This window comes from Psammomys obesus, unplaced genomic scaffold (assembly GCF_907164565.1).
Source record: "Psammomys obesus unplaced genomic scaffold, mPsaObe1.curated_primary_1811, whole genome shotgun sequence".
Classification (NCBI taxonomy): domain Eukaryota; kingdom Metazoa; phylum Chordata; class Mammalia; order Rodentia; family Muridae; genus Psammomys; species Psammomys obesus.
In genome coordinates, this window is record NW_026596040.1 from 21,626,582 (window position 1) to 21,649,114 (window position 22,533).

At 52.2% G+C, this 22,533-nt stretch overlaps 1 protein-coding gene across 5 annotated transcripts in view; it reads right to left on the minus strand.

The window, feature by feature from the left end:
* Positions 1-494: 494 nt before the first annotated feature.
* Synpo (synaptopodin) overlaps positions 495-22,533 on the minus strand; it is a 66,557-nt gene continuing 44,518 nt past the window's right edge. For 2 of the 5 annotated variants that reach the window (XM_055622758.1, XM_055622759.1), the window contains exons 3-4: positions 8,529-10,912; positions 495-3,007 (exon numbers count right to left, since the gene is read on the minus strand). In XM_055622758.1, the coding sequence (XP_055478733.1) occupies positions 2,348-3,007; positions 8,529-10,912 (3,044 nt within the window). In that variant the 3' untranslated portion in view covers positions 495-2,347. Of the gene's footprint in view, positions 3,008-8,528; positions 10,913-13,200; positions 13,226-16,340; positions 16,386-19,678; positions 19,698-22,533 lie in introns of those variants that run through there. The other 3 variants (XM_055622762.1, XM_055622760.1, XM_055622761.1) reach the window with 3 other exon arrangements.

Sequence of the window (22,533 nt, forward strand, 5' to 3'; positions counted from 1 at the left end):
GAGGCACACAGTCAATCCTTGGGAAGGGTGGGAACAGCAAGAGCTCCCTGGATCCAGTGGGGCAAGCACCTGAGCCCATTAGTGTACATGATCCCACTGAGCTTCTCTGACACCCATCTGGGGATGCTTCTTCCTATCCTAGAGTCCTGATTTCAGTGAGTATGTAGTTCCGGAACACTGGACTCTGACCCAGCATGGCTATTCCCACTCCAGCAACAGCACCCTGTACTACTCCAAGACACCACTTAGATCAACTCTCCCATCACTCAGATGGGGAAGGAACAGCTTACTCAGATCCACCTAGCTAATCAATGACAGAACCTGGGCTCAAATCCAAGGATTTCTACGGTCCCAAGCTTTTCTATCTGTTCTTAGGACTGCTTATTTCCAAGCTCCAGGACCATGTGTCTTAGATATTCTTGGATTGATGTATGCCTGGGAAGAAGAAAAAGGCTTCCTGAAAGAAAAAAAAAAAAAAGATACAGGAGGCGGAGGAATGCAGAAAGTATTTATTGCTCTGAATTCTACAAGTGGCGTGAGGCAGGATACAGGCAAGCTCTAGTGGATTTGGAGGAGACCATAAGGAAGAAGGCAGTCACTATGACAACAGCAGAAGCAGAAGTGTAGTTTCTTAAAGCCGCCTCCTGCTGGTTCTCTGAGGAAATGCAGGTAGAAGCTGATCTATGCCACAGCGTCAGCTAAATGTCTAATAGGGTCTCTTCTCTGGAAGGCATCCATAGCCTGGGACTCCTTAGGTAGAAGGGATGCTGCAGCAGGTAGCAGCTTTGGTAACTGTATCCATTCATTATTGGCTGAACTGGGAACCCACTCATCTTCTCAGTAGGGCTTGGTTCCCAACCCATGGGCATTAGGAACTTGTCATTCCTACCCATTCCAACCCTGACTTCATTCCATCCTGACCCTAGCTTCCTCCAGCCTTACTCTGGGGCTCTGGACCACTCTGATTTGTGGGTGAATCTACTAACTGCCCCAAATCACACAATTCCTCACTGTTACTAACATCCTGGTATTTTTTTTTCCACCTACGTATATTTATGCCTCATCAAACTCCAGCACCTCCACCCCCAGGCTCTGAATTCTGAAGCTAACATTCTGAACCCCAACTATGAAAACCACAAAACTCAGCAACATTCTTCCCAGTGTCATTCTTGGAGAGTGGAATCAAAGTCTCTGAGGCTTAGGGGACAGGCTCCTCAAGGTCACTGGCATGAGCCAGGCCAGAGTGAGATGTAAAGAAAATGAACATAACATCATTCACTCTTCTGGGCATGGTACAGACACTAGGCTGAGTCCTGAAACTGAAGGGAAGGGCCCCTTCACTTCCCACCCAGGTTTGTCTCTCAATTCAAGCCCCTCGGTCCTCCACTCACACCCTCCCTCACTTCCTAATACTATGGAATGCACTTCAGGGTGAGGCTCCTCAGAGGTCAGTAGCCAACCCCACCCAGTTCTGGAGTCTCCTCTGTGCATCCTGGCCATGGCTTGCATATCCTGTAATAAGAACCTCTTTCCAAATGGGTAAGGCCAGACTTCAGGCAGCCACATAAAACTGCCATCTTTTCTCTCCCTGGCTTTGAAAAACCCCAAAACTTGTCATCAAGCCCAGAAAGGCAGAGGTCTGGGACTCCTTAGACACAGAGCCCCAGGGAACCCAGCACTTTACACTCTGCCCTGCCCTGGCCATAGAGGTACTCTGCAGACACCCTGAGCTGGGGTAGAGAAAGCAGCATGGCAGAGTCTGGGGAGAATCTTCCAGCCCCTTCTCCCTAGAAGGGCCCAGTGGGGCACCTTGAGCTTGCCTGGGAGATCTCTCTAAAGGTCACCAGATAAAAATAGAGCTGGTCTGAGGAGAGATGGAAAACAGCTGCTCCCGCCTGGTGCCAGGAGCCGATGGTCAAGCCAGGGCCTGGGCATAGGTCATGGACGAGGTTCTTTTCAACACACACTTCATTTGCCAGGCTGCAGAGAACAGAGTGAGGGACAAAGGAGCATGGAAGCCTGGCTTGCTGAAGGCCCAATGGCGGGGTTGCTTAGCTGCCTCCCCCAAGGCACACGTGTGCAGATGGAAGGGGAACATGTCTAGAGATTGCATTGGCCAAAGTTAAGGGTCAGAGACAGGAGGCTCTTGCTCAAGGTCATGCAAATGAATGACAAAGCCAAGGGCTAGAACCCAAGTTTGAGTGACTCTAGGTCCAGAGCTCTCCTTCCCTGACCCCCTTTTCTCTGGAGCTGTCCAATGAGGTCAGACCCTTTGGGGTCTCAGTGCTGAGGTTCCCCAAGCTTGGTGACTCTTCCGGCTCAGTCCTCCCGGGATGGGGATGGACTTTTAGGTGGTGCAGGAGGCCTCGGTGGGGAGACTACCACGCTTGAGCCTCAGGCTGCCATTCCAGCCTCGAGGACAGATGTTGTAGCCGAGGATGCCAGGCGACTTAAGCCCAGAGTCCTCAGAGTCAACGGACACGTCGGAGTCTGTGGGCGAGCGGCGGTAGGGAAAAGGCCTGGATGGCACGGGCTGAGGACTCCGGGGACTAGCTAAGGACGAAGGCCCGACGGGTAACGGGCTCCGCGGGATGGGGGCGAAAGCGGCTCCGCGGAAGGTGCCTGCGGGGCGGGCTGGCTGCGGAGAGCGCATGCGCGGGGGCGGCGGTGGCCCCTGCGGCGGGGAAAAGGGTCGCAGGGGCTCGGCTGCCGCCGGCCGCGGGGAGGCGCTCTTGCGCCGAGCCGCGTTGATGATGTTGCGCGCCAGAAGCGCCTGCAGCTGGCGGCTCGGGGGCCGCGCTTCGATCTCCATTCTCAGTGGGGAGACCGAGCGCTCGCTCCAAGAGGGGGACATTGGTGGCGGCGGCGGCAGCGGCGGGGGGCTGCTCATGTTGCTCCCGTGGCCCGGCTCCCACGGCCCCGGGCTCACCCAGCCGTCCAGGCTGCTAGGGGGCCGGGAAGCGCCCGGCGTCCAGGGCGGGGACGTGGGCAGGCTCTCCGGGCGGTCCTGGGGAGAGAGCAGACAGGGCGGGGGAAGGTTTAGTGCCAGGTCCTCCAGAGTCAGGGTTTTGGAAAGGATCCAGTAAGGTTGCCCATCATTCCGAGACAGGAAAGGTTCCCCACAGAGTCAGATAGTGCCTGACGTAAAAACGTAGGTGGCTCAACTCAATAGAGAAGCTTTAAAAACCTTTGCTCTCTGGGGTCAGCCATTGCTTGCTTTGGAGACAAAAACTCATGTAAAGGAACCTAGGGTTCATTAGCACGTGTTTTGGAGGGAACTGCTAGACAACCTAACCATAAGGAGAGATGGGAAAGGCATATGAAAAAAGTTAAGGAATGGGTCTGGCAGGCCCACAGGGGCATGGGAACAAGTCTTTTTAAGTTATCACTTTCTATGTCTGTTTAGAGTTTTGAACCATACGGTTGCATTAACTACTTAAAAATGTAGATATCTATCTAACTTAAAATTTATATTATTTTTGTATAAACATTTTTTGGAGAAAGGGTTTTATGCTGTGCACTCAGAGGCAGAGGCATGCAGATCTCTGTGAGTTCGGGGCCAGCCTAGTCTACAGAGTGAGGTCTAGGCCAGAAACCCTGTCTCAAAGAACAGAAACCCTGTCTCAAAGAAACCCTGTCTCAAAAAACAAAAAAAAAAGAAAGACACAAAAAAAGAAATAGAAAAAGAAAAGAAAGGGTTTCATGTAGCCCAAGCTGGCCTGAAACTCGATATGTAGCTAATGATTCTGAACTTCTGATCCTCCTGCCTACACCTCTTAAGTGCTAGAATAATTATAGGTGTGTGCCACAATGCCCAGTTTATAATTTTAAAATACTAACTACCACTATTAAGATTGGACCTCATGAAGGATCCTTTCAGCCTCCTACCCCCCTGTGTTTTGAGGTCACCTCCTCATTTCTTTTCCTTGGACCCCCAGCAGGAGGAAGTTCCTACTGGCAGATGGAAACACAAAGGAAGTCAGCCGCTCTGGCCAGCACTCTTCCCTCCCTGCACTTCTAGCCAATAGGGACAGTGAGAATGGTTCTGTGCAAACCGGGTTTTGAACGTTTCCGAGGGGAAAAAAATCGTTGCACTCTGATGGTGACACACCCTTTTCCTACCTAGTGAAGTGCTTATCCATCTACATGCTCCATCTTCACACGTCATCTCTCACTTCTTCCAGTTAGGTTAGTGTGGTTAGGAAGTTGGCATTATCACAGTCACTCTACTAGTGATGAAAACCAAGCTGAGAGGTATAAATAACAGCCCAGTATGTGTGTTTCAAGGGCTACACCGTGCTTAAACAGTGTTAAGTCTATTGAAAATGGAGGGCTTGGGAATATAGGCTAAACACATACATACTTTAAACCATCCAGCTGTTCACCAACATTCCAGAATTAAGTAGTCCACGTGAGCTCTTAGTTGAGTCCATGTTCAATAGCAATCATCCATCCACCTCAGTCCTAAGCTATTGGGTCTAGTCAGTGACTCCAGCCCAATCAAAGTATAACCACCCACAAGATTCATTCTTTCACACGTCAGTAATCTGCCAGTTATCCTTTCAACTAATGGAGAATCTAGTCCCTCCCAATCGAACAATGGAGGCAGATGGTATGTATTCTCCAATCACACCACAGCAGCTGCCAGATGAGTTCAACCTCAGTGTCCTTTCACTAAAAAGGATCATTTAGGTACAGCCAGAGGAGGACATTTCTGGTTGGATGTAATGCCACAGTGACCTGTGGAGGCTTTTTCAGGCTATCCAAGCTCATCAGGGGAGCAAGCTAAGGCTCAGCATAAGGCCTCATCCCCCTTTATTCCCAGGGTCAGGGCTGGGTGTGTGTATGCAATCCAGAGTCCCTGAGAGAGAGCTGCTCTCTGTGTGACACATCCCAGCTTGCAGCCAGGCCACCTGTAGGAAGCACACCACAGGCTTATGGAGGAGAGCTTCAAGGAAGGCCCCTACCTCAGGGTTAGACAGGAAGGACTAGAGCCTGAGAGAGCTTCAGATCCAAAAGCCAATCACAAGGGCTCAGGCATGTCTAATGACCCAAGCCAGCCAACAACTGTTTTTTTGTTGTTGTCTTACACAGGGTCTCTCTGTGTAGCCCTGGCTGCCCTGAGAGCTGGCTATGTAGACCAGGCTGGCCTCAATTCACAGAGCTCCACCTGCTTCTGGCCCAAGTACTGGGACAAAAGGCATGCACCATTCATACCTGGCCCCTCTCACCAAGGCTGAGGAGGCTGGAGAAGCTGTGGGAACTGTCTAAAAATCTCTAGAGATTTGTTTCTGTCTTTCCTTGTCATAGGGCATAGCTAGATCCAACAAATTCAGCCAGGACTATGCAGTTACATGGTTCAAGCACAGGCTGAAATTCGGAGGTGAGCCAGCCTGACCTCATGCCAACTGCCATGTCCCAGGATGACTGTGGGGTGGGGGGCAGAGGATACACAACACAGGAAGGAAGAACAAAGCAGAACCGTTCACTTCCTGCCAGAGAGCTCAGTGCACCGTGTCCACCAAACGCCTTGAAAGCGCAATGGGTGAACATTCAGAAAGCAGCAGCCAGTCACCCCAGCCCAGCAGGGCCTAGCAGGGCCTGTGCACAAATGGGCTGAAAACAAAGGCTGAGCAGACAGCACAGAGTTCAAAGAACTCCCAGGACACCTCCTGCAACCCTGTCATTGACAGAAAGGGAAACCAGGGCCAGAGACAGGCAGAGGCTGTGCACAATCACATAGGAACCATGTACTGGTCCCACAACTTTTTCTTCTCCACCAAGGGAGCCAGGCAGGGTTGGTGATAAATGTGGCAAACATTTATCACCAATTTAGATAAAAAGGAGAGGGGGAGGGAACTGGAAAGGGAATGTTCTGGTGAGAGACATTTCAATCCCACTTATTTAAAAAAGAAAGAAAGAAAGAAAAGAAAAGAAAAGAAGAGAAGAGAAGAAAAGAAAAGAAAAGAAAAGAAAAGAAAAGAAAAGAAAAGAAAAGAAAAGAAAAAGGCAGGCATAGCCAGCCATATTGTCGCACATCCTTGATGCCAGTCCTTGGGAGACAGAGGCAGGTGGATCTTTGTAAGTTCAAGGCTAGCCTGATCTACCTAGCAAGTTCTGGGCCAGCCAGAGCCTGCCTCAAAACACAAAGCAAAACAAATAAAAAATAATAATAATAAACCAAAACAGCAAACAACAATATAACTAGGCACAGAAGATTATGATTAGAGTCCTAGCACTCAAAAGACTTAGGCAGGAGGATCATCATGAGTTCAAGGCAAGCTTCAGCTACAGACCCTATCTTAAAAAATAAAATAAAATGAAAGGAACCCCAAACCAACTCTCCCATAGGGCAGTGTGTTTCTGTTATACTTAAGGGAATCTGGGCCAGACTTTGGCTCAGGAAAGGAGTAGGGGGAAGAAAGTGCCCTCTTTTCTTAGGTAGCACGTGGCTGACACCTACCAGATCCAGACACACAGCAGGCACACTGGCACACCAGGACACAACCTCACTTCCACACACACACAGCAGCTGTGAGATTCCACTTCACTTCCAGGCCTGATTCAGGGAGGAGAGAGGGAGCCCCAACCCATGGCAGCAACAGCACAGAAAAAAGAAGCAAGGCAGATTTGAAACAGAGTGTATTGAGAACAGGAGGCAGAACCAAAGAGCTCAGCCTGGTGTCAGGAGCTACGGGATGGAGGATGGGTCCCTCCACTGCCAACCTCCCCCCCCACCCTAGGTGCAAAAGAGCAGGGTCTCCTGGCAGCTCACTCTGTTCTAGGAAGACCTGGCCTGGAGGAGTCCGGCTGACACACAGTTGCCCCATGCACCCCCCCCCCTCTTCTGTGTGGATGAGCTCACTGACAAGGCACCCCTGTTCCCATGGAGACAAGCCCAAAGCTCATGGAAACTGCATACTCAGGCAAGCATGGGCACCGCCTCCACCACCCCTACCCCTCTGGGATCCCAGAAATAGGGCTGGGAAAGAGGAAGTGGGTGGTCCTAGCCCCAAGTCTTGGGAAGATTCCACCTAAATGTGTCTTCTTGTGTCTCTATTCTCTCACCCCCCCCCCCCCAACAAAGGCTAGTTCTAGGGCGTGGGGGCTGTACCACGTCAAAGGTGGGTAGGGAGTGGAGATCTCAGGCTACCTGACTCCGCATTCTCTGCATGAATAGGGAAACAGAGACCTGAGGTGCACCTCAGTCTGTCAGAATGCAGATCTGAGCCGAAGGCTTCGCCTCAAAGCTCTAGGATTCTGTCCCTCTCTCCTGAGCTACTGTGCCATGTTCCCACTGTCACCAGCTGATTCCAAGCTTAAGCTGGGCCCAGTGCAGGCTTTCTAACTGGGGCCTGCTGCTGCAGCTCATTCCAACCCTACCTCATCAGGCCACTCTCACGGAAAGCTAATGGCCACTCTCATGGAAAGCTAATGCCTCCGTCCCTAAGCAATGACCCATCCCTTCCTCTTTCTTTCTATGACAGTCTCCTTGCTTCTGAGGCCTTTATACCCACCACACCAGACTATCCTCTCAACCTTCAATGATTAGCAAAACTAGAAGACCCTGTGTACATGGGAAAACTAAGGCCCAGAAAGAAAAAATGAAGTGGCCAAAGTAACCCAGCCAATGGGAGGTATGAGTGAGTCTAGAACACTCCTGTTGCCTCTTCCTGGACCTGTGCTGTTACACTGAGGTGGCTTATTTCAGTCAAGGAGACCTTGATTGAGGTCAATATATCACTAAAGGGTCGCCCTCCTGTCAGCATAGCCTTCTAAAGGGCATTCTCAGGGACCCCTGGGCTGTCCCTCCTCCCAGAGCAGTGAGGGCAAGGCTGTTAGAAACAGGGCTGAGGTCAGGGCCCGGGACTCTCCCTCCCTGTGTAGTCAGGTTTATGGAGGCAGCAAGAGTCTCAGAGAGCAGGAAGACAAGCATCAGAAAGAGTGGTGTGCGAAGTCCACAGGCAGCAGAGGACTCAGGAGAGGAGGTGGAGCCAGGCAAAGCTCTCTGAGGCAGTAGAGAGGAAATGTCCAGAAGGCAGAGGGGAAGAAACACCCCATGAAGGTGAGAATCCAGAAGCAGGAAGCCAGAGGTCAGGAGCCTGAGCCCTAGGAGTAAGGCACACCCAGTACTTGCAGATTCACAGGAGCCAGAAGGCTCTGTCTGTTCCAGAAGTCTCTATGAGGACACCTCGGGGCCTTCTCCTAGCAAGATACTGACATCAGACTCTCATCTCTGAAGCTTGCAGGGCCAGGGGAAGACTCTGCTCATCAGGACCCTCTGAGGGGATTCTTTCTCCACAACCCTCCTCATCACTCTGGAGTCTAAGCCCCTTTGTCTACAGCTCAGAGAAGGGAGATGGCCCATCCATGGTCTTATAGCTATCTGGTGACAACGCCAGACCTTGGATGCCCATCTTCCTCACTAAGCCCTGAGCCACATCCTGTCACATCTCTCTGGCTCCTGGAGAAGGAGACAAGACGGGCTCTGGGATGCGTTACTTGAAGCAGAAGGAAGGCTTCCACACCTGGGCCTCGATCCCAGCATTCCGGGTGGAGAAGGAAGGCCTGGGGGCCTGCTTGGCTCGAGGAGACCACGCCCTGGAGGGGGACACGGGGGAGATGTCACTGCTGTAGGTGGGGCTCACGGCAGTGGGCTGGAGGCTGTCCTGCATTGGGGCACTGTAGAGGCCTGGAGAGGAACGGGAAGGCCGAGGCAGAGCAGGAGATGGTGGGAGGCCTGCCCTGGGCAGGTTGGGCACCAGGTCCAGGGAGCTAGGCTTGGCCGGGGAGGCAGCACGAGGTGAGACAGTGCGTGACGGAGTGCGTGATGACGTGGTGCGTGATGAGGCCTTGGCAGGTTCCTTGACGGGCGACAGAGCATAAAGTGAAGGCCTCATCTGGTATGGCTGCTGCTTGGTAGGCTCTGGGCGCAGGACTCCGTTCTCTGGCAGATAGCCGTGGTAGAGAGAGGCAGGCGGAGTCCGCGCTGGGCTTAGGGATGCCACTCGGAAGCCTCCAGGAGCGTTAGTGGAATATTTCCAGGATGAAGGCAGGGACATGGTAGGCGAAGGGCAGCGGGCCAACTCGGCAGGGCTTGAAGACTCTATGACGTATTTCTCCATCCGTGACTGGCGGCGGGCATAGAGCTCAGCCCCCTTCCCTGACGCCTCTGAGAGGTTCTGGTTGGGTTTGGGCTTCGGCTTGGCCTGGATACGGGGTGATTTGAGGCAGGAGGCCCACTCGGGGACAGCCTCCTCAGCTGCTGCAGGGCTGACCCTGTCCCGAGCTGCTGGCTCCTGCTGGAAGTTGGAGGCCTCAGCTCCCAGGGCAAAGGGCTCTTCTTCCATGCCCACCTCCCCGTGGTCTCTCTGCCTCCGCTTCTCATCAGCTGTCTGCACTAGGTCCAGCAAGTCTGGATTTGGGGTCACCTTGGGCTTCTCCACGAAAGTGAACATTGATTTCCGGCTGCCTCGGCGGGCCATAGACTCTTCCAAAATTCCCGTCTTGCTGGCAGGGGCTACCTGGCCCTTCAGATGAGGAGGCTTGGGGTCGGAGCTGGGGTACAGAGTAGAGTAAGAGGGGGGAGACCTGACCCGAGAAGCCACGGGGGCGGTTGACAAAGTCTCCGCATAGGTGGGGGGTGGGGTGAAGCTTCCTAAGGGGCGTCTCTCCGGGACTGGGCTTCGCTGCCCAACCAGCCTCCTTTCCACCATGGGGCTGCGGGACATCATGTGCCTCTGTGGCTGGGGACTCCTATCCACCATAGTGCTGGCTGGGGGAGCCCAGGCCTTCTCTCCGAAATTTCGTCTTCCCATCATGGGGCTCTGCTCTATCTGGCTGGTAGTCCCGGGTGACTGGATCCCAAAAGGCCTGGCTGTCCTGTTGACCACTGGCGCAGGCTTGGCTAGTGTGAGATGTACTTCACTATACACCTTAGTGGGCGTGGAGACAGGGGCACGTCCAGACGTCTCTTGTTCTGCTGATGCCACTAGAGTGCCAGGCTGCATGTCAATGAGCAGGGAGCTGGACATGAGATCCGCTGCTGGTGTGGCAGAGCTGGAGAGGGGAGCGGCTTCTCTAGTGAAGGTGCTGGTGACAGATGGTGGAGCCGACACCTTATCAATCAGGAGAACGCTGGCTCTCACCTCCTCTGCTGGCACCTGGGGCAGCCCATCGTCAGCACACACTGGAGTGCTGGGTTTGGAATCAAGGGTGCCATTTGGGGAACACTGTGCCTCAGATGAGTTCTGTTGGGCAGGGGTGACAGTGGCCGGGGGGTTCTGGTTGACATCGGTGGTGGGCTGGTTGTGGTGGCTGTTAGAGGCTGGTGTGGTGAGTGTGGCATTGGGCAAGGGAGGGTTCTGGTTAATATCTGCAGCTGGACTGGGTACTTCAGTTGCAGGAGGGTTTGGTGAGGATGGCTGGGTCTCCTGGCTCTGGGACAGGTGTAGCCCATTGGCTGTCAGCAGGGCTGCATTCTCCTTTAAGTAAACCACCAGTGGTACCTCTTCCTCTTCACTGGCAACCTTCTCCAGGTGCCGCAGCAGACTGGCTTCCTCTGAGTACTCCTCCATGATATGGCCAGGGAGCCCTCGGCTGGGGCTTTGGGAGCTGGGGTGCTTTGGAGGGCCTGGCTTGGATGGAGATGGAGGACTCAGACTGAGGCCTGGGGCATGGCCTGTGGGGCTCAAAGGATGCCCTGCTTGCCGGGCCTCTTGGCTGAGCTTTGGTGGCCTCTGACCTCGGCTCTCCAAGGTGAACTCGTTCACCCTCTGCCGGCGCCTGTTGAAGAGCTGGACCCCTCTGGAGTTGGAGGTGGGAGGGGTGGTCAGCTGGGCTGCAATCTGCTGGCTCCACGCCTTGGCCTCTTTCAGATCCTTTTCAGTAAAGCTGGAGCTCCGGCCCAATGCTGCAGAGAGGATACGGGACTCGTTAGCAAACCGATGTACAGTCACCATGCCCTCCTACATCTGACCGTTTCCTTAAAATCTGATCTTTACTCAGTTTCCTATAATCAGCTGTCATGAAGAGTCAAAGGTGAAGCTGATTGGCTGTTCGGAATGACCTACCTGCCCATTCCTTTGTACTGCCCTGGAAGGTGACTAATAGAGTAACTTCTCCAAACTGAGTCACCCCACTAGCTATATTTCCCATGGTCCCTCAGGCCACTCTCACCCTTGAGAGTGATTCACATCAACTCTGTCTGTCTTCTACACTAAAGGGGAAGGAAGGCAAGGCAAGGCCAAGTAAGGAATGCTGGGAATATCCTTTTCCCCACAGCACATCCTCCCTGGAGCGGCCTTCCTGTCTCCTGTCCTAGCTCTGCTTTTCCTCCGTAGAATTCAGCTGTTTGAAACCAATGTGTTTGCATATCTCCTGCTTTATCATCCATCTCCTCACCTTGAGCGCAGCTCTGGAGACTAGATTGGTATGTTTACCTCTGACCCCAACCCTGAGAATAGTGAATGCCTTCTGTATGCATTTCTGACTCAGAGTTTGGTCATTTGCTAGATATTTTATAGAAAGGTGCTACAGGTTGTTGTTGGTTTTTTTTTTGTTGTTGTTTTTTGGTTTTGTTTTTGTTTTTGTTTTTGTTTTTTTTCTTTTTAAGGTATTCAACGTTTGTCATTACGGGTGTGGGAAACCATGTTCTACATTGTGTGGAGGTCAGAGAACAGTTTTATGGAGTCCAGTCTCTCCTCAGGTTCTGGGAATCAAACTCAGGCACCAGGCTTGCATAGCAAGTGGCTTTACCTGTTGAGCCATCTCACCTGCCCCTAAGACTTTTTTTTTAAATAAAAATACATGCCTAACATGTAGGGCACAGTGGTACACGCCTTTAATCCCAGCACTTGGGAAGCAGAGCCAAGAGGATCTCTGTGAGTTCCAGGCCAGCCAGCCTAGTCTACATAGCAAGCTCCAGGACAACCAGGACTACAATTGACAGACCCTGTCCACCCATCCCCCTCAAAAAAAAAAAAAAAAGAAAGAAAAAAGTCAACACATTTTATTTATAAAAATAAAAACATGAAAAAGAGCCGAGCACAGTGGCTTTCACCTGTAATCCCAGCACTTGAGGAGGCAGAGGCAGACGGATCTCTGTGAGTTCCAGGCCAGCCTGGTCTACAAAGCGAGTCCAGGACAGCCGAGGCTACACAGAGAAACCCTGTCTCAAACAAAGAAAAAAGAAAACAAGTAACCAAGTAACCATGGCAGTGTCCCCACCCCTGATTATACCACATCAAATCAAGAAACCACTCTGCCAGTTTCTTCCACACAGTTCCCCCCCCTTTTTTTTCTCATTTTTATTAAGATAATTATTTAAAATTTTGAACACTCTAACATAAGCCAAAGGACACCCTGGACTACTGTCAACAGCGGCCACCCTGGCCCACTGTTTTCATGCACCTTGTTCTTACAAATGCACAAGGAGACAACCATTGTGTGTCTGGAGTGCAGAAGAGAAAACTGTGTGAGGAAGTTCAGACATTCCTATCAGACCTAAGGCCACACAGCTACAGGTGGCAAAGACCGAGCCTGTCCATTGCTGTGCTCAAGGTCCTTCTGGGGAAAGAAGCAGTGGGAAACGGCAAGGACAGAGGTCGCTGGAGGGCCCCCTATTAGGTGACGTAACCATTTCTCTTTCTGTCCACAGTGCCCAGCTGGCATGCACTCGGTGCTCAAGGCTGTTGAACAATGAATAAACAAATAGACGCCTGAACAGATGAGTCACAGGCAGCTGGAGGGCTCAGCCTACCACCAGGGTCATAGCTTACCCAGAGGCCCGAGAAAACCCCTCCCCCACTGTGGGAAGCTAATTAGCTCTTGAGGAATCTGACCCTGCCCTCCCTCCTAACTCACCCTAATTAGCCCTGGCCCTGACAGGCTGATGGGTCTCCAGGGACAGTCTTTCTAGGCATTTTGCCAGCCTGGCTCAGAGTTTGTGGACTCTGAGAGATGGAAGTGCCCTGATAAGAGGAGATTGGTAGTTCACCACTATCCCATTTTATAGATAGGGAAACCGAGATCCAGAAAGTATCCCAAGGCAAAGCCCGCTGGCCCCTGTGCTGGAGTCAGCAGAGAGGTCCATGGAGGCCACGTACAATCCTTGCTTCACACTTTCTGGCTCCATCTTTCTGTCAGCTAGTCCTGTAGCTTCCCCCTCATTCCACAATGACAGCACATAGCCTGACCCACCTGAACCCCAACACCTGGCGGTATTCTTCTTCTGCTCCTGCTACCCCCTCTGCAAAACATGAAGGGTTGAGCCGGACTACTCCCCTGGGACAGCTGAAGATGAGGTTTCCAGACACACAGGAAAGTCTTTAAAGGAAATGTTTAGACCATGAAGCATCTGCCTCCTCTGTCCAGGTTTCCTGGCCCAAAGTCAAGTTCTCAGGGGGGTGTGGGGGGAACTATCCCTATGATTTCAGCAAGCTCTTACCCCCTCCCGGAGTCAAGGGCTCCTTAGCTGAGAAAGGTCTAGAGGCTACCCTGATATCACAGGTACAAGAGGTCTGTCATCATCAAGTTCAGGGCAAAGGGTAAAGAAGAAGGCTCATGCTACCCCAGGAACAGCTGGCCACGGTGACCCCACTCTGCTCATGGGGGCAGACAGTATCCGATCTTTCTCCTGCAAAGCGCAATCATAGCATAGATCAAGATCCTGCGGGACACACGTCAGGAGGAGCACCATAGATTCTCAGCCTCTGAGGTGGCTGTCAGAGCACAATTCTACACACAACCCCTGTACCCCTAAAGCCACACGCCCGCATGTGCAAAACCTGTTTAACACTCAGCGGGCATGGGCTCATGACTCTGTGGTGGTACCTCCCGCTCCTACAGGCCTCTCAACCATAAGCTTCTTCATGGCTTCCACGTCTTAGTGTGTTTCTTCCTTACCCCTGGCCACACGAGTGGACAGCTTTACCGGGCAGCCTGACAGTCCTGCAGAGATTCACAGGGGCAACCCCGTCCCTTGTGAGGCGGGATGCAGAACCCAGCAATGTTGCTTTCGACACACTGGTGGTAGTCGAAGCTAACACCGCTTATGCACACACCACAGCAACCTTATAAGGCCCAAACTGCTATTGTGCACTTTGTGCTGATGAGAAGAACCAAAGACCAGAACAGCAAGGTGAGCTACCTAACATTACAGAGCTACCTCTACACCTGGTTCTTGTCACTGCAGAGCACAGGATCCCGGCTGGCAGGATCCCACAGTGTGACACAGACAGAAAGGGAACAACTGGTCTTTGAACATCCGGGCACTCCGTGCCCCTGCACACTGCTGCTTCCTTCTTACTTTCTGCTCCAGGACCAGTCCTGTGTCCCACCCCCATCCCTCACGTTCACACGCTACTTCCCAACCCGCTGTCTTCCAACGCCAGTGTGAAAGGCCCTTGGAGAGAAGCCAGCTTGGGAGGCTCAGGAAAAGAAAGGGTCACAAAGAGGAGGTGGCCCAGGACCCAGGCTGCTGACTTCCAGCCAGGCTAGCCATAGTCTCACTTGCTCTAGATGACCTATCCCTCCTGTGAGCTCAGAACTGCTCATAAGCTCTAAGAAGAATGTCAGAAAGGGACAGAGGGGAGTGAGCCTCCTTCCTGGTAGAACCCTGCACCCCAGGCCAGCTGCAGTGACACCACAAAAAAGGAATTCAACAGGAGGTTTGGAGCCAACCCAGCCAACTAGCTGGGCAATCTTTTGTCACCCTGCACAAACATGGGGGTGGGGTAGGGCAGGAATGGACCAACCAGGGGTATCCCAGCATCCCTGTTACAGGCAATAGAGGATGTCCCAAATGAAGTCTCCTAGGGCAATGTCACCCCTACCAATAGCAAACTTGTCTAAGATTGTGCTTCTTAGTTTTAGAGAGATCAGAGGTAAGCCAGGGCCACAAGGACCAGCAGCCTTCAATGCCTGGCTGTGGTACAGACCATGATGCCCTTTTTCCTATCCTAGATCTCTGAAGACCTATAGAGAGTTCTGGATAACAGCCCTGAATATAGATCTTCAGTAGAAGAAGGCTGGAGGGTAGACAAAGAGAAAAGCTGCCTGGGATCAGGTGAGATACGGCAGAAAAGAGGGAGGAGAGGCTCAAAGACAGAGCACTGCCTCAGGGAGGTGGGGATGTCATGACATGGGCCTCATGTGGCTCATGTATGGCATTCCATGCTCTTCATTTTGTTCATCCAAAGTCAATCCCAGCAGAATATTGCTGCTACTCCAACTTACAGATGACAGCCAGGCTCAGAGATGCCCACTCAGTGTCAAACAACTTTAAGTGGCAGATCTGGGATTCAGAACTCGGAAAGTCTGACTGGAAAGTGAGATGTCTTAATCACTTGGCTTTCTAGTTTAGAGCTTCAGTGGGAGGAGCATCAAGGAAGCTTCGAGCCCTGTCTCCTTATCCCATCAATGCCCCTTGGCTGCTTTCTATCACCCCTTCCTTCCAGGAAGAGAGTTGATGACCTACTCTCACTAAAGCAGAAATGAATGCTAGGATACAAATTGCCAGTGGAGTAGGAAGATCATAAAGCTAGAGTTAGTAAGCTCCCAGTTCTAGTTTTGCTACAGCAGGAACAAGCCCTCTCTCCAACCCCTAGTCCTTATCACTCTCCACAGGCAGCCCCTATTCTGCCCATCACTGGGCCTATCTGAAACAAGGGAGGGGATTTGAGGCAGTGGAAGAGAGGCCATAGCAGGTCAGGACAGTGAGAATTCAAGGAAATGTTTCTCCACACCACTGCCGTCAATGGGAGTGTCCAGGCAAGGCGAGGGGGTAGGATGGGAGCCAGAGGTGGGAACAGAGGTTGGCGTGAGGCAGCCCATTGTAGCAGCCTGGGAGCCTTGGCAACAGGATGGGTAAACAGGCTTGGTAAACTGACCCCCTGGTGGGGTCAGGAAGGACCCAATGTCCCAGCCACTACATAACCCCTGGCTTGGCTGGGGCAGGAAGATGAGGAGGTCTGAGTAATAGCCCAGCCACTTTGCCAGCCCGGCTTCACATCCTCCCTTCAGGGAGGGAAGTGACACAGACCCTGAGGGGTGCACCCATGCCAGAAGCCCAGCGAGCGCCCTCGGTGGACAAAGAGTAGCACATCTCCCTGTAGAATGGCCCACACTTGGGTGGGAAGGGCTGCCGGCTAAGGGGTATGCAGGGGTAGCAGTGGGGATCCCCAGGGCCAGCTCTGGCCTTGCTACTAACAGGCTGGCAGAAGAACCCATTTGCCTCTTTGCTGGTGCTGGAAGCGAGACAGGCCAGACAGGGTATGCCATATGCCCTGAGTCACACCCCAAGCCCCAAAGGCCCCCCTCTGAGTGCTCAGCTTACTCACTCTGACCGGGTCTTCCCTGCAGCCCAGCTTCCCCAGGATGTTCTGCCGCTGGCCTCTGTTCTCAAAGCCTCTGGGACAGGCGGCCAAGCTTCTGGCTGACGAAGAGAGGAAAATCCTACCTTGACAGTACCCGGAGGAGCTAGATATGACTTCTCTCCTCCACAGATGACTCAGCCCAGCTCTTTATCAAAAAAAAAAAAAAAAAAGATTCTGCAACCGCCTTTTAAATGGCCTCTCCACCCCCAGTCTCTCCCCCGCCAATCAACCCACCCCACGCAGCCAGATTCACCAGATTCACTTGTCCTTCCCTTCCAGCCCTACGCTTCTCTCCTGCTCAGAACCCCAATCCATGGGAGAGCCAGAAGGGTCCTCCCCATCTAGGCATTCAAGGGTCCTGACAGCTAAGCCTGCCCGAGCAAGGACTTGCCTTCTCTCTGTGTCCTTGGCAATGTCTGAGAACACCGAGGCTACAGCTACCGGTTCCCACTCTGCCTGTGAGTTCCTGCCTAGAAACAGGGATGCACACAGCTCTACACTTGGAGCCCTCTACTTCCCGTCCTGTCTACGTGTCCCATGCCCCCAGCCTCTCACCCAATTTGAAGGTGACCTGCCCCTCCCCAAAGCCTTCCCTGCCTGTCAGTGGTGTCAAAACTGCACCGCCCAAGGCACCATCACTTGCAGATCAGTCACTTCAGGGAGTGCTTGCTGTTTGCCATGGACTCTGACAGGAGCTTGCTTCAGTCTCATCACAGCAGTCCTGAGGCTAGCAGTGACCTCACCTCCACCTGAGAGAAGACATGCCGTGCAAAGGCGCCGTGACTGGGAACAAGGTGCATGGCCAGTTGGAAAGAGCTGTGGATCACACTCAGGGTGCCCCTCCCAGCGTTCGTTTCGTGACATCCAGGGTCTTGGGTCCTCCACCCCACAGGCTGAAGGGGCCTGAGGACAAAGCCACACATGCTTCACTCCTGCACTTCTCCCTGCCCACATCTTCAGTGACAATGACAACTTCCACTCTTGGACTGCTGCAAACAAAGGCTCAAGGCTCTCTCACGTCCTCACAGCAATCCACAAAGGGTGGCTTCCAACGGCAAGTTTAGAAATGAGGAGAAAGAGACACTGAAGACCAGCTCTCACTGCTGGCAAGAGACAGAACAAGAGTATATGCAGTGCCCTGGATTGCCTCCCTCTGTGGAGAGGCACCTGCAGACAGTAATCACACACACCTCTCAATCAACTGCAGCTGCCACTTCAGACAGAAAGCTCTGCTCGATCCCCCTCTGACTTCCAGCCTCAGTAGCACCCTCTGCTCAGGCAGGCCCAGAGGCCTCACAGTAGGAACAGGACTCTCAGGAAGCAGCAGACACCAAGAGGATGAGGGCTCTTCCAGAACTCCCGGTTTCCCCCTGCTGTTGAAGGTGGAATCACACAGGCACAGACAGAAGAGGGAAGGCAGACAGCTCAGCTGGCAGCTAGGCCTGCAGGTAAAAGGCACCCTGCAGACTGCTGGCTGACCAAGGCCTTGCTGTGAGGTCCTCCCAGAACCAGGCTGCCATAGCATCCCTCTTGCCTGTTCTATTGGCTAAATCACTAATGTATAATGGGTAGATTTCAGAATCTTAGAAACGGTAGTCAGAGGGCAGGGGATACAGATCCATGTGGAGCCCTTGCCCAACCTGAAAAAAGGCCTTGTATTCATCCCCTAGCCATGTGTACAATAGGGTGTGATGGCACATGCCTGTAGTCTCAGCATTAGAGAGGTGAAGGATGGAGGATTAGAAATTCAAGGTCATGTTTGGCTATCCAGCAAGTTTGAGGCCTGCTGGGCTACAAGAGACACTGCCTAAAACAAAATAAGATGAAACAAAACAACACAGAAACAGCCAGCCTGGTGGTGCAGGCCTTTAATCCCAGCATTCAGGAGGCAGAGGCAGAGACAGATGTATCTCTATGGGTTTCAGGCCAGCCAAGGCTACAAAGTGAGACCTGGTGTCAAAAAATTGATCAGTTATTAAAGGGGTGGAAATGGCTGTAGAGGTGTCTCAGAGGTTAATGGGGCTGGCTGCTCTTGCAGAGGACCCAGACTCTGTTCCCAGCACCTACATGGTGGCTCATAGCCACCTGTAACTCCAATTCCAGGGGATCCAACACCCTCTTCTGGCCTCCATGGACATTATGCACGCATGGTACACAAACATACATGCAGGCAAAACACCCACACACTGATAAAATAAAAATTTAAAATCCAAACAAAATGGAGTAAATGTGTGTGGTAGCATACACTTTTTTTTTTTTTTTTTTTTTTTCCTGAGACAGTTTTTTCTGTGTACCCCTGGCTGTCCTGGACTTGATTTGTAGACAAGGCTGGCCTCAAACTCACAGAGATCTACCTGCCTCTTTTTCCCCTGAGTGCTAGGGTTACAGGTGTGCACCACCACCACCTAGCTGGTGGCACACACCTTTAATCCTATGGAGGAACAGAAAGTGAGAGGTCTGTGAGTTCTAGGCCAGCCAGGTCTATGTACAGTAGCAAGCCATACAGGGTGATACAGTGAGGCCCTATCTTAGAAAGAAAGGGAGAGAGAGAGCCCATAATAATAACCAGGACAGGTGAGTTCAGGTTTGGGGATAAGAACCTATAAAACACCTAAGACTGGCTGGCCTGCAGGCTATGGGGCCCTTGGGAGTCTCAGGAACACAAGATGAACCATACATATAACCCTGGAGATACAGAGGTGGCAAGCCAGGATAGGAAGGAGAACTTTCCCTCATATATGCTTATATCCAGGCCCGGCTAGACTCTGGGCCCTACACAAAGAGGTGGCCTCTCTCCTGAGCTCTGTGCCAAGGCCTGCCTCGAGCATCACGAAACACCTTAGCCAGGCAGGACTACCAGTAGCAGGGCTCAGTTCGTGTGGACGGAAGGACTGCATCCAAGCTTCTGCAGTCTTCATGTTTGTTCCATCACTCAGCTCTAGAGCCAAGTTCCAGATTCTTCTGGATTCTAGACTGGAGAGTGGTTCCTAGGGGGTGAGGGGAGACCGAGGAAAGAGCAGCAATTCTGCGGGCGGAATGAGAGATGAGCCCTCAAGTTGCTGCGTCAAACCTGAGAAGAACATTCTACAAGGTGCCAGGACTGCACTGAGCCTGGGGATGAGATAAAGCAGTCCAAGGGCTTCCTGGAGAGGACAGCATTCGCCTTAGGATTTTGTATGCGGAGGTGAGGGATGCTCCAAGCAACAGGGATAGTTTTCAGAGACCAGAAATCTCAAGGTAGTCTGGCCTCATCCACCAACCTCCCCGCCCCCATAGGCTAAATCAAGAAGGAGAGAAGAAACCTTTGACAGCAGGCTTGCCTGGAGTCCAGTTTGCATGCAGTGAAGCTCGGTAGCATCTCACAGGAGCCCAGGAACGTTGAGGCTCTGCCCTGGGCTACACGCACTGCAGGATCTGCCTTGGGCCTCTGGGTGGTTATATAACACACATCACTCAGTCCCACAGTCAGCCAGGACCCTCTGCCTCCTCCACTCTGCCATCTGTCTCTGCTGCTTCCTTCATATAGAAGAGGCTGCTGTGCAGCCGAAAAAAAAAAAAAAATGAAGGCCAGCCCTGTGGTAAATTCCCCACATTCCTTCCTCTCAGAAAAATAAATAACCCAGGAGAAAAAAACACAGGAGGAATGATAATGACGGCACAAGTACGCTGGCACTTAGGATACTGACTGGGGTAGACAGCATGGGAACCCAGCTCTGGCCCGGGGCCCTAACCTGGGATCTGGGCTGTAGCTGCCTCTCAGAACGGAGCATATAACAGAGCACCAAACTGGGGCTCAGACTTGCTCACATCTGCCATAGGTGCTGGGAGTCCCCATGGCATGGCAGCCACAAGTAGTCAGAACAGTAAACCTGTCAGGGGCTAGGTGTCCTTGTTCCTCAAGTAGCCATGCATTCATCACACCCGTGTGCCAAGTCTTCCTCCTTTACCCATGATCATTATTCCAATATTCCAATACTTTATCCTCAAGAACTGTAAATATCCTTTCCTCCATTTTGAAGATAAAGAAACGGAGGCTCGGAAGGGTTTGAAGATTCCCTATGGCATTAGGCTAGAGAGTCAGCTGTGGCTCTCTAGCACCTGCCTCACCTCCCATCCTGTTAGCTGGTGCCTCCCCCAGGTAGCCCACCCTTCCAGCTACTGTGCAGCAGGTCACCCATCACCCACACTTGGTAAATTACGGCGTCTCTGAGTCTCACCTTCCCCTTTAATAAAACAAGGGTAAGTGGCTGAGAGTGGTGACAAAACACCTCAAATCCCACCATTCAGGAGGCAGAGGCAGGTGGATCTCTGAGTTTGAGGCTAGCTAAGGCTACATAGTGAGACTGTCTCAAAACACAGATACACACACACAAACACACCATAAAAAATGGACAGACCATCTACTTCATAGTCACCACTCAGCAAGTGAGATGCAGAGGTTGCTTTAAGGTTTAGAGCACCGGCCACTCCTGCAGGGGTTAACCCCAGTCTTCACCAGCTTTGGAGAGCCTTCTAAGGCTGGGGCTCTTGGTCCCTCACGCCCTCTGCCTCTCTTCCCCAGCCAGCCTCCGCTCTGTCCATAACCAAGTATGTAGCCCCATCCCATTTCTACTGCCCAAGGTACCCCAGAGGCAAGCTCTAGTCAAAGTGCTACAGCAGAAAGGAACACTTTGCCTGCCAGGCCCACCAAGGGTATGCCCCTGGTCCAAGATCCAAGTAGGGAAAGGGGCAGCCTACATAGGTTCCGGCTGGACATGCACCCAAGAGGATATCAGGACTACAGGGAGCTAGAAGATGCTGGCCTTATCCCACCCACTTCAATGCCACTCATCAGTTTCCAGACCTACCTGACTTCACCCTGGACACAACAGGAATCCTTCCAAAGGCCAAATCAGCCAGTCCCACCTTCCCATTTCCTCAAACTACAAACTACAGGCGGTCAGGACGTTTGATTCCAGGGTCTGTCCTCTTGCATTTGGGTGATCTTGAGCTAACTCCTAAACCTCTTTAATCCTAGTTTATCCATCTCCTCAAAGTGGGGATTGCACTGGGACCAATGCTTGCCAGAGAACATTGACTCTAGCGGGTGTTGGGTGGGACTCTGGCTCATAACACCTTAATAACTATGTAAGTTTCAAATGTGTCCTGGAAAAGCCATACCGAGCCTTTGGCCTCAGGTGTGTCACATCTTAGGGAGAAGGTAATTAGACAATTTTAAACCAAAGAAGCATAAGTAGTACAGGCTTCTGAATTCAATCAATATTTATTGCACAAACTAAGGGCACTGTTCACAGCCATAAAGAAGAGCGACACAAAAATGTGTGAATTTTAGTAAGGGAGGAAGATAGTAAAGACATACTGAGTGTGTAGAGACTTACTTGCAAAGGTACCTATGACAATCAAGGTCATCTTCACGGAGAAAACGCTGCTGACTAAGGCCAGGAGGAAGGGTGAGGGGGGTGAGGCATGGTCGTGTGTGTGTGTGTGTGTGTGTGTGTGTGTGTGTGTGTGTGTGTAGTGGCAGAGGGACAGCTTGTGCTAAGGTCCTGAGGCATGCTACACCACACACACACAAACAAGGAAAGTGTCTTTTCTAACGGCCTTCTGCTTCCTTCTCTGTGGGATCTCTTTCTCTTTCCTTGACGCTGGCCTGACTCCAGTGGAAGGCAACACATCCTCCCTTGCACACAGGCCCCCACACAGAGGCTCTGCCTGCTTCAAATCTGCATGACACACACAGAGCCCACCCAGTCATGCACAAAGTACATAGAGTGGGCAGGACAGACACGTGAGCACCTGCAGGCGTATGCATGGAAGTACGCTGTGTTCACTCAGTAGCCCAGCATGGGTACATCTGAAATAAGTACACACCTTGTTGGGGGGGATGTGTCCCTCTAGCCCACGTAGTCTCTAGGTAATGGAGTTACCAAACAGTTCTTGCACGGATGGCACACCCTGCTGGAGAAGGGCCAGACACCCAATGATATGCTCTGAAGTCCATGACACTGCCTCCCTCTTCAGGGAGGCAATAAAATCGACCCCCTGATGCTTGAGTGTCCCAGGAGATGGCACTGTTCCAGAGAAGGTTCCCTTTCCACCCCTACTACAACGAAGAGCTGTAAAGTGCCTTCGTGGCACTGAGTGCAGCCACCCCCAG